General features: G+C 43.1%; 1 protein-coding gene across 1 annotated transcript in view; it reads right to left on the bottom strand.

Annotated features, from left to right (window-relative positions):
* Nucleotides 1–17,647, bottom strand: part of LOC132833283 (uncharacterized) — an 82,910-nt gene that overhangs the window by 48,908 nt on the left and 16,355 nt on the right. Inside the window, exons 3-4 of the mRNA XM_060851446.1 lie at nt 15,538–15,608; nt 4,715–4,777 (exon numbers count right to left, since the gene is read on the bottom strand). Of these exons, the coding sequence (XP_060707429.1) occupies nt 4,715–4,777; nt 15,538–15,608 (134 nt within the window). The remainder of the gene's footprint in view (nt 1–4,714; nt 4,778–15,537; nt 15,609–17,647) is intronic.

The following is a 17,647-nucleotide window of genomic DNA, read 5'->3' as shown; positions in this document are numbered from 1 at the left end:
CTCATCTTCCGCCTCGGAACACTTCAACCCCAGGGCATCAATGTGGACTTCACAGTTGCCTCATTTCCCCTTCCCCCACCTCACCCTAGTTCCAAACTTCCAGCTCAGCACTGTCCCCATGATTTGTCCGGACTTGTCCTACCTGCCTATCTCCTTTTCCACCTATCCACTCCACCCTCTCCTCCCTGACATATCATCTTCATCCCCTCCCCCACTCACCCATTGTACTCTGTGCTACTTTCTCCCCACCCCCCATCCTCCTCTACCTTATCTCTCCACGCTTCAGGTTCACTGCCTTTATTCCTGATGAAGGGCTTTTGCCCGAAATGTCGATTTCGCTGCTCCTTGGATGCTGCCTGAACTGCTGTGCTCTTCTAGCATCACTAATCCAGAATCTGGTTTCCAGCATCTGCAGTCATTATTTTTACCTAATCTGCATATTTTTGGACTGTGGGAGGAAACCAGAGCACCCAGAGGAAACCCACGCAGACACGGGGACAATGTGCAAACTCCACACAGTCAGTCGCCTGAGACGGGAATTGAACCCAGGTCTCTGGCGCTGTGAGGCAACTAACCACTGTGCCACCGTGCCGCCCACAATATTCTCTCTCTATTCTCTTTAACACGGACCACTAGGGCAATGTATAGTTTTAAATTAAAGCAGGTTGGAAGATGGAGAATAATTAGTGCAGGGTAGAAACATCCAATCAGAAAGCACAGAAGCAAAGTTACTTGGAATGTAAGAAGCTTTCCACAATACAGGTAAAGGAACTAAGTACAAACTTGTAGTGTTTCAGCACCATCACTAGTGAAGACTATTCTGACAACATAAAAGGTTTACATTGATGGTTTTGCTTATAAACGTTGACATTGGAATATATAATTTAAATAATCTGTTTATTTTTATAGGCACAACATCAGTGTGAATTTATTTCACATAAACTTTACTCATTTTCTTTTTCATATTTATTTACTATGGAAATCCATCCCAACAGAAGTGTCATGATGTGTCCGTCACTTCTGCTTCTCTCTTAAAAGACTCTGTTTTTATTCTTTCTATCCTCCACCTTCTCACTCTACTTGTCTTTTTTTTAAACTCGGGATGGAAATGGTAGATATTCCATAGAACTCAAAGGACAGAAAGAGGGCCTTCAATGTAACTAATCCTGCTGGTATTCATGCTTAACATACTTTCCATCACCTTAATTCATCTCTCATCATGTGCATATCTTACTTTCTCACTCATGTATCTGTGAACCTTCTCCTTAAATGCATTCATGCTAATGGTCTCAACTGCTTTATGTGATAGCAATGTCTACATTCTGGGTAAAGGTTGTGCCTCAACCTTCTGCTGTTTTTAAGATGCTGGAGCAAAAAAAACACCCCAAGTGGAGCTACAAAAAAAAAGAACTGGCCTATGTCCTCAGACTCAGAGGAGAGGAATGTAGTGATTGTAATGAGGTCAGCCAGGTGGATCTAACAGAATATGAGCTCCCTGATTGGGGATGTTAACCTGATTCAATCAGGGAAACCTGGTTGACAGATATATACAGGAGTGTCAGAGGCTCTGTTCACTTTGAGAGCTGGATCAGTGTCAAGGACTCTCCATGTGTAAATAAAAGATGACTTGGTGATGGGCTACCCACCTCTGTGGAGTTATTTCACAAATCTTCCCTGAAGGCTAAGTGCTGAGTGGCTGGGGCCTCCTCTCCTTCAATCAGTTTCCATGGGAGGTCTTTCTATTTACTTCTCACAGAAAGACTTTAACTTCCTTCCCAAATGCAACTTTAACAGCACTCAAATTAAAAAGAGGAAACAAGTTGCGTGTTGAATCCAGTATAACAGTCAATTCTCTTGGTGTGTGTATCAGGATGCTAAAAATTAGAATTAGTATTATGTTTGAAAATAATTAGCCTTGACCTTTTTTAGTTTAGGTGATTATTAGTTTGCTCTTCGTCTCAATTGGTCTATTATAAGAAATGAATTTATATGAAATGAAGACAAATTAGTGCCAACCTTTTGTTCACTGTTCATTTAACATGATACAGGGATTACAAGTGATTGCAACAACAAGAGGTCAGTTTGATAGTTAAGCCACATCAACAAGCAAGATATAGAGGTAGTTGCTATGAAGGAATTGAGAAAAACAGGAAACCTGTAAGCTGCACCTATAGCTGAAAGTACAGAGAAGAAAGAGGGGCAAGTGATCTGCTGGTAAAGCTAAAGTTGTGCAAGACTTTGTGTATACCATAATAAAGAAAGCAGATTAAAAAGTTGTAAAAAAAACTGCAGATCTCTTAGCCATCCCATGTAGCATAATGGAATTGATTGTAAAGTATAGATGTAAGAATCAACTGAACAACAACATGGTCAAGTTAAAAATGGGTTAAGAAAACGTTGCTTGGCCAATCTTCTCATCTTTGGTTAATTAGTTAGCCAAATGAGCTGTCATAAATTGTATGATGTGGTGTATCTCTTTATAAGACAACAGGTAAATCTCACCTGGAATGTTTATGTTCAGTTTTAGGGAGGTGCTACACTTTAGGAAGGATGTGAAGGCACTGGAGACGGTGCAGAAGCGGTTTCGGGATGAGGAATTCATGAAGATAGATTAAAAAGTTGGGACAGCTTTCCTTGCTGAAGTGAAAGCTGAGATGATGTCTGGTTGAAACATTGAATTGAGAGGTCTGGAAAGAGCAACAGGGATGAATGAAAATGAGAAGGTATGGATTTAAAGTAATTAGTAAAAGTAGTAAAAGAGAATTGAGCAAGAACAAGATCATGCAACATGTGATTAGGACCTGGATTGCACTATCTTTGAGTGTGGAGGATTCAAATAAGGTTCAGATAAGATTTGAAATAGATTCAAGTAAAGCATTCAGGGGAATTTGCTATTATTTGACTTTGGAGTCGCTTGATGTTGGGGTTGGTTGTGGCATGAGGAATAGGAGTTTGGGGAGAGACAAAGTTTATGGAGATTTGGAAGGTAGATGAGGGGACAGGGATTGAGGAGAAATCAATATTAGGAAATGGGAAAGAGGTAGAGACTAGGTGTTTGGGGAAATGTGAGGAAGAATGCAACAATGGAAAATGAATAGGACACGAACTTGTGTATTATCATGTTATGTGATTAATCAAACCCAGGAAAATCTCCAGAGGATGTAACACGTACAGTTTGAATGATGATGTGTAAAGTGAATATTCACTAGAATAATTGAGTTTAAAGTGAGAAAATCTGAGGAGATGGTGCACAATTTTGTCTGCAACCTTTTTGAGAATGTTAAAGTGTTATTTAAATAGGGTTATTAAATGATAAAGGGCTTTGATAGTATGGTTATAAAGAAACAATTTCCTCTGCAAGAACAAGGAGCACAATCTCAATATCTTTTTACACTCTGATCAAAGTGAAAATCTTGAACGCTCACCCTAAAATATGATGACAGCTGAATCAATTAAATTTTTAAGGCAGAGGTTGAAAGACTCCTATCATATGAAGCTATGAAAAAAAAATCATGGAACAAAGGCAAGTAAAAAGAATAAGGTGCAAATCAACCACCATCTGATTGAATGATGGAAAAAGACTTGAGTGACTAGATGACTGACTTCAGTTCCTGTCACGATTGGATCAATCTCGGTATTTCACCTTAGAATTTATTAGAGCGGTTATACGAGGGAGGTGACAACTAATTCAGAACCCAGGCTAATCCTCCAGGACCTAACCTTGAATCTGACCATGGCAGACTATGAAATTTGAATTCTATAAAAATCTTGAGAGGTTATACTGAGCCAGGAGAACCAGGTTCAAGTCTTACCTGCTCCACAGGGATGTAATAACATCTCTGAACAGGTTGCTTAGAAAATATATTGAGGGCTCATGTGATGGGAATGCCCCTATATCTGAACTAGGAGTGTTTAAGTCCCTTCTGCTCCACCGGTGTTTGTAATGGTTCTAAACAGGTTGATTAGAACATATCTTGGGAGGTTATATCACAGTTGATTGCTAAGGAGATTGCAAAATTAATCTGCATTATTACTTTAAATTAAAATCCAAACAGCTGCATTATGATGTCTCCCCGGGCTGTCTAATTTATAGACTGGGCTGTTGGGTAAGGAATAAATCAAGGCTTAATGAAGACTGGAATCAATGTTATTGCACCACCTTCCATGTATTTTGCACTACAGGTCAACTGTGCTGTAGTATATGTTTAGTTATAATTAACTGCTGTAAAACTTCTTGTGGGAAATGGGTGCTTAAATAATCTTAAATAATCCTGCAATAGTTACATGCATTGATTGAATGAGGAAAGCTATTCTTGGATCTTGCTAATGAGCCTTCTCAGTTCCTTCATTTTTACGCCTTTCATCAGTTTTGGTGAAGCTGCCTAAGTACTGTGATGCACAAGGCTGTAATGATACACTTTCTACTGGAAATGTGTGAAAAATGAACAATATTTAACAGATCAACATTAACCTAGCTCATATATGAAATCTTAAACTTTTAAAAAGCTTTAATGTTAAATCACCAATTTTGGCAACTTTTTTCCAAATTTGAACGCTACAATATATCCTAGAGCAAGGAAGATTTTTGTTTCAATCAGATACTAAATCACCTACATCAGATGGAAAGAGCTAATCTTGTCTATTTGTTAAAATGCTTGAGTAACGGGAAGTACAACACAGGACGACAGGAAATGTTTCTGTCCTTTGAACTTACCTGCTCACAGAGCAGCTGGACTGTGGGCAGATCTCCACTCAGGACAGCTAAATGCAGCGGTGTCTGGAAAACAAAGATCCGTACAACAGTTTTATTCAGGAGAAAGTGAGGACTGAAGATGCTGGAGATCAGAGTCAAAGAGTGTGGTGCTGCAAAAGCACAGCTGATCAGGCAGCATCTGAGGAGCAGGAGAATCGATGTTTTGAGCTTAAGCACTTCATTAGGAATGAGGCTTGTGGCCCAAGGAGGCTGAGAGATAAATGGGATGGGGGGGGGGGGTGGGGGGGGGGGGAGAGGTAGGGCTGTTGGGAAGGTAGCTGGAAATATGATAGGCAAATGAAGTTGGGGTGAAGGTGATAGTTCAGACAGGAGGGTGGAGTGATAGGTGAGAAGGAAGATGGATAGGTAGGACAGTTCAAGAGAACGGTGCCAAATTGGAAGGTTGGATCTGGGATAAAGTGCGGGGAAGGGAATTGAGGAAACTGGTGAAATCCACATTGATCCTGTGTGGTTGGAGGGTCCCAAGATGGAAGATGAGGTGGTCTTCCTCCAGGCATCAGGTGGTTAGGGTTTGGTGGTGGAGGAGGCCCAGGACTTGCATATCCTTTGTGGAATGCGAGGGGGAGTTAAAGTGTTCAGTCACAGGGTGGTGGAGTTTGTTAGTGCATCTATCCCAGAGATAGTTCTGCAAGTTGGTGTCCTGTCTCTCCAATGTAGAGGAGACCACATCAGGGGCAATGGACACAGTAGATGACATGTGTGGAAGCACAGGTAAATCTCTGTTGGATGTGGAAGGATCCTTTGGGGCCTTGGACGGAGGTGAGGGGGCAGGTGTGGATGCAGGTTTTGCATTTCTTGCAGTTGCAGGGGAAGGTGCTGGGAGTGGAGGGTGGGTTGGGGGTGGCATGGACCTAACAAGGGAGTCGCGGAGGGAATGGGCTCTTTGGAATGCAGGTATATTCCTGATGGGAATGTCTGTTTGTAGGTAATGGAAAATGATGCATTGTACCCGGAGGTTGGTGGGATGTAAGTTGAGGACCAGGACTGTTCAGTCTTTGTTGCAACTGGAGGGGTGAGGTTCAAGGGTGGAAGTGAAGGAAGTAGAGGAGATGCAGTGGAGGGCATTGTTGACCACGTGGGCAGGAAATTGTGGTCTTTGAAGAAGGAGGCCATTCGGGATGTTCTATGGTGGAATTGGTCCTCCGGGGAGCAGATGTAGTGGAGTAATTGGGAATGAGGGATAGTGTTTTTACAGGAGACAGGGTGGGAGGAGGTGTAGTCCAGGTAGCTGTGGGAGTTGGTGTGTTTGTAGTAGGTGTCTGTGTTGAGTCAATCACTGGAAATGGAGATGGAGAGGTCCAGGAAGCAGAGGGAGGTGTCTGAGATGGTCCAGGTAAACTTGAGGTCAGTGTGGAAGGTGTTAGTGAAGTTGATGAACTGTTCAACCTCCTCATGGGAGCACAAGGTCGCGCCAATACACTGTCACTTCTGTCCCGTAATTGCTCCTGCCGCAGCCACTTCTGCCCTCACCTATGTCACTCACCTGAACACTGCTGATAACATTGCTTACATCATATGTTACGTCACCACCGCCTCTGCAGATGCCACCAAAGGCACCACTTCTGCCTCCCTGACTCCCAGAGTGAGCATCACTTCCATTGGTGATGTTATCCATGACCCCATAACCACACCCATTCCAGTAACAGTCTCTGCCTCCACTCCCAGCTCCAGTCCCACACCAGGTCCTAGCTCTCAGCCCTGTCATGTTTTTACCTTCCCCCCAGACCTCCCCGTCACTGTGGTTGAACAATGAGTCTTGAGTATGTGTTGTGACATCCAACACTTCTTGCGCTGCCCCCACCCTCTGCTTACTTTTTCCATCAGGATTCCTGCCAACCCCCATTCCCTCTCCCCCCAAGAACCTCTTCACCCACCTTCAACACACCCCATCCTTCTGGATACCTCGTGCTGACTGTTGCCCGCCCTTGATTTCTTCACTTCCAACTACCACTGTGACGTTGACTGCCTCAACCTGTTCACCGCCCTCACCCACTCCAACCTCTCACCCTCGCAACGCGTAGCCCTCCACTCCCACTTCTCCAACTCCAATATCACTATCAAACCAGCAGACAAGTGGTGGGGGGCATGGTGGTACTATGGCACACTGATACCTACACTGCAGAAGCCAAGCACCAACTTGCAGACATCTCCTCCTACTGCCACCTTGACCACGACCTCACCCACCATCACCAAACCATCATCTCCCAGACCATACACAACCTCATCACCTCAGGGAACCTTTCACCCACAACCTCCAGCCTTATTGTCTGGGAACCCCGCACCAACTGGTTCTACCTTATACCCAAAATTCACAAATCTGACTGCCCCGGTCAACCCATCGCCTCAGCCTGCTCCTGCTCCACCGACCTTATCTCTGCATACCTTGACACTGTCCTGTTCCCCTTGGTCCAGGAACTCCCCACCTACATTTGGGACACCACCCACACCCTCCACCTCCTCCATGACTTTCAATTCTCTGGCCCCCAATGCCTCCATGGACCAATTCCACCATGAACATCCAGTCCCTGTATACATCCATCTGCCATGACAAAGGCCTCCAAGCCCTCTGTTTCTTCCTTTCATGCTGACCCAACCAGTACCCTTCCACTGACACTCTCATTTGATTGGCTGATCTTGTCCTCACCCTCAACAATTTCTCTTTCCAATCCTCCCAAAAGTCACCTGCATGTGTCCCAGCTATGCCTGCCTCTTCGTTGGATGTGTGGAACAGTCCATCTTCCATAGCTACACCGGCACCATTCTCCATCATTTCTTCCGCTACATCGATGACTGCTTGGCACTACCTTGTGCTCCCATGAGGAGGCTGAACAGTTCATCAACTTCACGAACACCTTCCACCCCAACCTCAAGTTCACCTGGACCATCTCAGATACCTCCCTCCACTTCTTAGACTTCTCCATCTTCATTTCCGGCAACTGACTCAGCACAGACATCTATTACAAACCCACCAACTCCCAATGCTATCTGAACTACACCTCCTCCCACTCTACCTCCTATAAAAATGCTATCTCTTATTCCCAATTACTCCACCTCCGCCGCATTTGCTCCCAGGAGGACCAAGTCCCCGTAGAACAAAGACCGCAATTTCCCCTCACACATGGTCATTGATGCCCTCCAGCACATCTCCTCCACTTCTTGCACTTCTGTCCTTGAACCGCACCCCTCCAATTGCACCGAGGACAGAATCTTCCTGGTCTTCACTTTCCACCCCACCAACCTCAGGATATATTGTATCATCCACCGCTATTTCTGCCACCTACAAACAGAACCCATCACCAGGGATATATTTTCTTCCCCACCCCTAACTGGTTCTGGAGAGACCATTCACTCCGCGACTCCCTTGTTAGGTCCACGTTGCCCATGAACCCACCCTGTACCCCCGGTTCCTTCCCCTGCCACCGTAAGAAGTGCAGAACCTGTGCCCACACCTCCCCCTCATCTCTGTCCAAGGCCCCAAAGGATCCTTACACATCTGACAGAGATTTACCTGTACTCCCATACACGTCATTTACTGTGTCTGTTGTTCCTGATGTGGTCTCCTGTATGTTGGGAAGACAGGACGCCAACTTGTGGAATTTTTCAGGGAACATCTCTGAGACACACGCACTAAACAACGTCACCAGCCTGTGGCCGAACATTTTAACTCCCCTCCCATTCCGCAAAGGACATGCAATTCCTGGGCTTCCTCCATCACCAAACCCACCACCAATGCCTGGAGGAAGAACACCTCATCTTCCACTTTGGGACCCTCCAACCAGGCAGCATTGTGGCTCAGTGGTTAGCACTGCAGTCTCACAGCACCATGGACCTGGGTTTGATTCCAGCCTCAGGCGACTGTCTGTGTGTAGTTTGCACATTCTCCCCATGTCTGTATGGGTTTTCTCCGGGTGCTCCGATTTCCTCCTAGTCCAAAGATGTGCAGACCAGGTGAATTGACCATGCTAAATTGCCCATAGTGATAGACGCATTAGTCAAAGGGAAATGATTCTGGGTGGGTTACTCTTCGGAGGGTTGGTGTGGACTTGTTTGGCCAAAAGGCCTGTTTCCCCACTGTGTAGGGAATCTGATCTAACCACACGGTATCAATGTGGATTTCACCAATTTCCTCATTTCCCCTCCTCCCATCTTATCCTAGATCCAACCTTCTAACTTGGCACTGTCCAATCTGTCCATCTCCCTTCCCACCTATCCGCTTCACCCTCCTCTCCAACCTATCACTTTCATTCTTCATCTTCACCTACCTATCACATTCCCAGCTACCTTCCCCCCCAGCCCCACCCCCCTCCCATTTATCTCTCAGCCCGCTTGGGCCACAAGCCTCATTCCTGATAAAGGGCTTATAATTGAAACGACGATTCTCCTGCTCCTCGGATGTTGCCTGACTGGCTGTGCTTCTCCAATAGTTTTATTTAGCTGATGATTTGCTGCTTTTGATTTTTCAAATTGTTTTCGACTGTTTTTGGCCAAATTCCAGGGAATTGCCCAACCCCAAGCTTGTTTTGAATACTAAACATTGCAGCGTGAATCTCTTTTTTAAATAGCCTAGCATTAAATTTTACAGGAATCTAAATTTCACGATCTTGACATATTCAAATTTTGGGATACCACTAATGCTATCCTGACTCCTCATTATATCAGAATACATTTCATTGTATCAAGGCCAATTTTCTTATTGCATTTCATATTCTAGATCATAATTTTGCCACTTACTGTTTGGATCAAAAATGTTTATAGTAAGTTTCTCATGAATGATTGTGATGGCCCTTTGGTGCTTTATAATTGGATGTTTTAAAATGACATTTATTCCATTTAGGATGTGACTTCGCATCTCCATTTTATGTATTATTGGATGAGCTTGTGAGAAAAGAAATCATTGTATCAATTATATTGGCTTATCAGGTGACAAGGGGAAATAACAAGTAATAGTGAGTACTTTCCAAATTCTATTTGTTTGTGTTTGAATAAGTGCAAGGCACACTTTTATACAAATAATTTATAGCATAATCTAATAATCTTACAAACAATGTAAACTGAAGGGATAAGTTTAATCCAACACATCTGGTGGTAAATTGATACAAATTGATTTATCTGTCTAGTTTACATCTATGTGATTTTACTTTATATCTGGTAGGATGTAAAATCATCCAGAGAAGATGCAATTCCTACTGATATACGCACCCCCCTCACCTCCATCCAGGGTCCCAAACAGTCCTTCCAAATGAGGTAGAGGTTCACCTGCCACTCTTCCAACCTAGTTTACTGCATCAAGTGCTTCTGATGTGTTTTTCTCTACATCAGGAAGACCAAACGTTAACTTAGGGAACGGCTCACCGATCATCGCAGCCTGATCCACAGGGACCGACCAGATCTCCCAATCACCACACATTTCAATTTCCCCAACCACCATCTCTCCAGCATGAACATCCTTCGCCTCCTCCACTGCCAATACAAAGCACAGCACCTACTGGAGGAACAACACTTTAAATTCTGCCTGGGCAACCCACAGCCCGGCGGACTCAACATTGAGTTCTCCAATTCCAAATAACCTCCCTCCCCATTCCCTGACTCCCTTCCCAACCCCTCACCCTCCCTGCCACCAAGTGGATTCATTCCTCCCATTGACCGATCAGGTAATATCCTCTATCTTCATCTGTTCCCACTTCATCACCCCGTCCCTGCCTCCCCCTTTATCTGCAGCTCCCCCCGCACTCACCCCCAGTCCTGAAGAAGGGTGACCCCCGAAATTTTGACTTCTACACTTTCTGCTGCCTGACCTGCTGTATTCTTCCAGTCTGTCCACTTTGGATGCCAGCATCTGCGGTTTTTTTTGTCTTTAGGCAAGGATGTAAAATCAGCCAGCCTGCCAACTGTGCTCTTCTGCTATGTCATGTTAGATAGTGAACACTCAATGCAGTTATGTGGAATTCCTTTGTTTTAACAGAGTTGGTTAAAATAAATGTCTTAATTTCTCCACTGCAAGGAATTTTATGCCAGTATATTAAACAATGTGTGGCATACAGAAATTTCAAGGTTTATATTAATTAGCTCTGATTTTTTTTTGGCATTTGAGATCTTAAACTAGCTCTGTAAACTTTCACAATTATTTCAGATAACTTGCTGACCAGAAAAATTACAAGACAATGAATGGTTGGGAGAATGTGATTTGAACAAATGTACCGATGAACAAAACTTGGTGGTCTTCACTTGCGTTTTGGTCTCACCCAGATCATCTCACCAGTCCAGAAGGAAATGCTGACCTTCCAGGTAACTTTTTCCCAGATCACATTTCGGGAGCTAGAAAATGTTCTGACCACTTCACTCATGATCTGGGAGTAAATGTACAGGGAATGTTTCTTGTATGTAATGTGCGGATAAGGGTCTTTATTAAGGACATTGTCTATAAACTCATTAATCATTGGTACTGTTATTTCAAGGAATCTAAATCTACAGTACCTCCGATATTCAAGCATTCTCATAATTTTTGTTTGTGTCACACCAGATGAAGGTCACTGACTATATTTTGCAATTCATACAGAAGCCACATGCCAGTTAGATTTCTGTTTATGTGGTGTCATATGGGCATGTTTGACACATTGTACATCAAAGCCAATAAATCTGTCCCTTCAGTATTTGGTGGGAATGGAAGTGGAACTGAACAGGAATCCTGGGTCTGACCAATCCCAGGACTGGAAGCTGATACAGAGTATGTTAAATTAATCATTGCAATAAGGTGAGATGAAGGGGACTTATGCCTCCCATTCTTAAATTAGCAGAGCAGATACACAGACACTGTCATGCTGCAGTCTTCTAGGTTTTCGTTTGGCCAGGAGAAGTTTAACCACCAGGAAGTTTAAGCTTATTAGCTTCAGTAGATAACTTCATGGCACTCATACTCAACAGGAATCACATCACAGTGGTAATCAAATTGTTACATTAGAAACTGCTTATGAGCAATATAGATGCTTAGCAATATAGACATTTAGCACATTTCAGCAAAGGAGTGAATGTAAAATACTATCTTTGTTACCTGAACAATGTTGTTGGAAAGTTAATTTCATAACTTTGAAAACATGACCAAGTATTCATTTCAATTGACATTGTCAAGTTCCTTCAAAACATAGATTACAATTATTCTCTGTCGGACATTTAGGAGGACAATAAAGATTGTTTTCTGACCAAAGTGCATGACAGATTTTATTTTGAAATCTAAATTAGACAGTGCTAACCATCAAGCCACACTGTTGATGATATACGAGATTCGATTTGGAAACATTTTGGTCCAATGTATGTCAAATATTTTACTTTGATCACAAATTCTTCCATTTCTGTTGTAAAATGTTTGCCTCAGAACTTGAATCTTAAAAATGAGCCTTAAATTAGGTTTCAAAGTTACACAACCTATTAGCAGTCATGAAATAGATCATCCGAGTTACATTGATTACCGAAGAAAGTATTCCTATCTAGGTATATTGTGCAAGCAGATTGTAGCTTTTCTTACTTGCTGTCCTAATGGACTGAATTATATATTCTCACACAGGCAGTTTTACAAATCGAATGGATGGGTGTTGGTAGGTGGTGGGTGTGGAAGGGTGGGAGTTGGTGGAGGGAATGCTCTGTAACATTCCATAAATGGTTTCCCTACCATCCTCATGCCCATCCTGCCCTCTCTGCAATTTTGCATTGGGATCAGTGATGTTTGGAGTAGCCCACTTGCCCTAGCCCCATTTGAGATCCTTAAGTGGGAAATTAACCACTTGGCCTCAACTTTGAGGCTGGTGAAGGGTGTTAAATACAGAGAAGTAGCTTGTATTCCCCCCCCTGCTCAGGCTGTGGGTGAGGAAGGGCCAGGGGCTTCCTTCACCAGTCTTTCTTCTACATTGGGTACACCCCTTGTGGGTACTCCCTCTTCCCCTGGCCTCTCCATCAAGACACCCGCATCCCTCTCCTCTCCCCATACCAAAGACCTCTCTAATCCTCCCCATGATGAGACCACCACATTCATTTTATGCTGATTCTGTACTTAGAATTTTGGGATTTCTTGCATTCCCAAGATTGGTCACTATGCTACTGGGACTATTGAGCTGGCAGCCAATCAGATCTGAGGCAGACATTCCCCATGATAGTGGTCGTACGTTCTGCCTCTGACCAACCAACAGAGATGCATTTCCAGCTGACTCTTTGAGTGGCAGAGTAGGAAGCCTCAGCATCCAAAACAATCCTGCCCACTGAGGTTTTCCGCAGTCACCCTTGGTATCTGGCATCAAACCCGAATCATCCTTATACAGATATGACCCTTGATTAATTTGGTCATGAACACTAATTCTTTCAGCAGATTTTAAAGTATAAATAAACTAACAGCACGTGGCCACTGATTAAACAGGAACTGGGGACAAAGCTTTGAGTTTGGTCTCACTTTGCAGTCTTTATGGGAGCAACATCCTTTCTAAACTGCCCCTTCAAAATCATTTTATTTAATATGCTAAAAAGTGACACGTCAAACACAATGTATAGGAACATGCCCTTGGTGGTGCCCAATCTTTAGTGCCATGGGTGCCCTTTGAGTTCCAAAGGGTTTCTGTGACAGGCATACACATTTAGGACAAAGTTGCCCAAAAGCTGCTTTGATTTCAAGGATAGTCCCAGCTCACCCTTTGAATTCAGCTCCTCTTGTCTGTGTTTGGACTGAGGTTATAATAAGATGTGAGCTAAGTTACCCTGTCAGAACCCAAACTGCACAGTGATGAATAGTCTACTGCTGAGGAAGTGTTGCTTCATAGCACTGCCAATGGGACCTTCTATCATGTTTTTTGATATTAAGAGTATATTGATGGGGTGGTAATTTACAGTGCTTTTTGTGAATGGAATAAAGCTGGGCTATTTTCCAACTTGTGTCAATGTCACTGTTGCAGTTGCACTGAAAGATCCCATTTTCATTTCATTCCACCTTTAAGAAATTTGTGTTTTTTTTCTGTAGGCCAGCAAAACAGATTTCTTATACCAACCTTTGCAGAGTTACAAAAGTGAATTTACACCCTTATGAATCTTAACACTTATTTCTACAGCTCTTTGTGTCAAACTTCGGAGGCTCAGCTGTATACATTTGCAATTTGTCCAGGTGATTGGCTGTCTGAAAACACCATGTTCTCAGGGGACTTTTGTACATCCTACTCTTCTTGGCTATCAATAGTCACCCATTCACTTTCTATAGTACACGCTTAAATTGTCAATGACAACCTTTAAAAAATGGGCAATTGATGTTCTCCTAGACTAGTGGATTCATGGTAGTGACATCAGCAGCTATCCATGGTCTAAAACCTAGAGCTTGACTCCTCCAGCTGAGGACACTTTCTGAATCTATTCCTCCCAGGTGTGAGGCATGTCCTGAAATCATCATATGGCCCCCAAAGCATGTCTGACTGGAATTACCTGTCCAGTCAAACCTTTATTTATTAGACTACTCTCGAAATCTTGACAGCAATAAAACTATAATTTGTCTCTGATCTGCACAAGAAAACCTCTCATTAGTTAACCACCAACTAATTACTCACCTTCGGCTGACATTGCATTGAGTTTTGATTTCTCTCTCTGGTATTTGTGCTCCTTTACCTCGGAGTTCTTGATTTTTGAACTATTCAGTCAGTGACTAAAAATACTAAACACATAATAAATGGTACATCGATTCTTAACCTATATACCTACTTTAAAAGCCTTGGGTTCCATTGCCCATCCCACATCAGATGAGCCAATGGACTGAGGAGTAGCAGATGAAGTTTAATTTAGATTAGTGCGAGGTACTGCATTTTGGGAAAGCAAATCTTAGCAGGACTTATACACTTAATGGTAAGGTCCTAGGGAGTGTTGCTGAAAAAAGAGACCTTGGAGTGCGGGTTCATAGCTCCTTGAAAGTAGAGTCGCAGGTAGATAGGATAGTGAAGAAGGTATTTGATGTGCTTCCCTTCATTGATCGGTGCATTGAGTGCAGGAGCTGGAAGGTCATGTTGCAGCTGTACAGGATATTGGACAGGCCACTTTTGGAATATTATGTGTAATTCTGGTCTCCTTCCTATCGGAAAGATGTTGTGAAACTTGAAAGGGTTTAGAAAAGATTTACAAGGATGTTGCCAGGATTGGAGGATTTGAGCTACAAGGGGAGGTTGAATAGGTGAGGGCTGTTTTCCCTGGAACATCAGAGGCTGAGGGGTGACGTTATAGAGACTTATAAAATCATGAGGAGCATGGATAAGGTAAATAAACAAGGTCTTTTCCCTGAGATGGGAGTCCAGAACTAGAGGGCATAGGCTTAGGGTGAGAGGGGAAAATATAAAAGAGACCTAAGGGGCAACATTTTCATGCAGAGGTGCAGAATGGGCTGCCAGAGGAAGTGGTGGAGGCTAGTGCAATTGCAACATTTAAGAGGCATCTGGAATGGTATATGATTAGGAAGGGTTTGGAGGGATATGGGTTGGGCGCTGGCAGGTGGGACTAGATTAGGTTGGGATATCTGGTTGGCATGGACGAGTTGGACATTTCTCTGACTCTATGACTATGACTCTACGCTAGGTGAGATCAGCTGCAATGGTATTTTATGCAGTCCTACATAAAGAGCACCCCTTAGTTCCGATACTGGAAGGCTATCAACAATCATGGGATGTACCTTGTAAATTTTGGCAGAGGAAAGGAATGAACTTGGTTGGGGGAGGAGGATAGAAGGCTATGGATAAAAGTAAAGTAACGTATCTTACCTGACCAAAGCTATCCAGTTGTCTGGGGTTGAAGCCAGAATAGATCAGCAAGCGAGTTAACTCACAATGTCCTATCAAAAAAATGTGGGGGATAAAGGGACACAATTAAGAATGACTCACTATCACATTCAGCCAAATAATCCTGAATGTTGCCAGACCCACGTCTGAAACATGTGGCCAGGCACTGGTTATGCCATCTCTCTGATTTAAGCATGCATTATGCTCTTAATAACAATGCCTGGATGGTTAACATAGTGGAAAAGCACTTATACATTATTAACCCCAGTAGTGAATGGAGTGAAAATTCAAAACCCATCTTCTGTGATTAATGTATAGAAGCGGAGCAAGTCTACTTTAAATCATGAATATAAAACCTCCTAAAGCAGGTGTGATACTTTGACCACAGAAGCACAAATATTGAGTTCATTCTGCACCTGACCACCTGTAAGAACTGAGGATGTGTATCACTGTGCGTTTACTGTCATTGATGCATCAATATAACAGAAAGGGCAGAACATCTGCTAATCTATAGTAAAACTGCTGACACTGGAGTCTTGGACCTAATAGTTAACAAGATGAACTTGAGCAGCTTACACTGAGAACCTGACGTTTGACAGTATTCTGAGTCATTGTGGAATAAAGAACAGGCTGCATTAAATGCAGAGTGTGCATTATAGTCACTTTATCAATGAATGCAGTATTGATAGAAAAAAACTGTCCTGTCACACATCTGTCGTCCCTATTACATAGGCACTGCAGACTTGTAGGGACTGAAGCATTGCCTGAGTAAGCAGTCTTCTTAAAACAAATGTTCCAACAGACAAGGTGACTTTTACTAGGACCTATTATATTTCAACTGCTTAGCTAAGAGAAGCAAGCATTTCACTTGACCTTCTCTCATCTATAAAATAACAACTAGAAAACAAAGTAACCCTTCAGAAAATCAAGAATAGAATACTGCAATGCTGGAAATCTGAAATAAGGACAGAAAATACCAGAACACTGAGCTGGCTGGTCAGGATCTGTGGAAACAGGAACAGAATTTGCATTTCATGTTGATGTCCTTTCACCAGAATTGGAAAATGTCAGAGATTAACAACTATTAAAGCAAGGACAGCATCAGAGGGTACTCACTAATGTGATAGGGTAGAGGGCAGTAGTGATTAAATGACAAAGGTTATAAGGCAAGACAAGACAGGGTTGAAATGGGACAAAATAAGAGAAGGAATCAGTGTTTCTAGAGGGCTTGTAGATAGCTGGCACACAAAAACAGTGGGAGATAGTGGTGTGGGCTGAATTTCACACTGGCCTGGAGTCACTCATTATGCAAAGGTCAGAGTTGAGCCCGCCACCTGCTTGTTTATTTTCCTTGCAGTCATTTACCAGCCAAAGAAGGAAGCCCTGCCTCTGAGTGCTCCAAATTTCAGAGGTTCTGTGGTCCCAAAAGCATCACTGGGAGTGATGTTCACCTCTGGCACTGCTATATGCCCCTGAGGGAAATGTGCTGCCATGGAGCCAGGCTTGAAGATTTGCCTAGGGTCTCACTGGAGCAGGCTGGCTAGTGATGGAGGTGTGAGATGGAGTGATCATGATATATGGAGGTGGAGATAATGAAGATGAGGAAATACTGCGGATTTCCAATTGACACTCCACTTGCCAAGCCGCAGGTTGGCTAGATTTTTCTGCGTAGGCTACACACACTTGTTGATGACTGCAAACTCCCAATGGATAAAACACCAGCAGTGGTGGAATTCTAACTGGTCTCAAGAGGCCCACAGGCAAATGATCCACCTGATACTTCTCCTATTGTGGTTAAAATTATGGAGGCTGGTGAGGTCTATCAATGATATTATTAACAAACAGTTCGATTTTATGGCCTGCTCTTGCTGATTGCCATCCTGCTCTAATATCAATACCTGGATGTTATTGTTGATCAAAAATAGAATTGAAACAACAATAAAGTGCAGGCCACAGGCTGTAATTTCAGTAGTGAATAATTCACCTTCTGACTCCTTAAAGTTAGTCCTCACTTGCCTGGATGGGCACAGCTTCAGTAACATAAAAAGCTTGACACCATCCCAGGTCACTTAATTGACACCCCATCCAACAT

This window comes from Hemiscyllium ocellatum, chromosome 36, assembly GCF_020745735.1.
Source record: "Hemiscyllium ocellatum isolate sHemOce1 chromosome 36, sHemOce1.pat.X.cur, whole genome shotgun sequence".
Lineage (NCBI taxonomy): Eukaryota > Metazoa > Chordata > Chondrichthyes > Orectolobiformes > Hemiscylliidae > Hemiscyllium > Hemiscyllium ocellatum.
The sequence above is the reverse complement of the archived record's forward strand: the minus strand, read 5'-3'. Positions and strand labels throughout refer to the sequence as shown.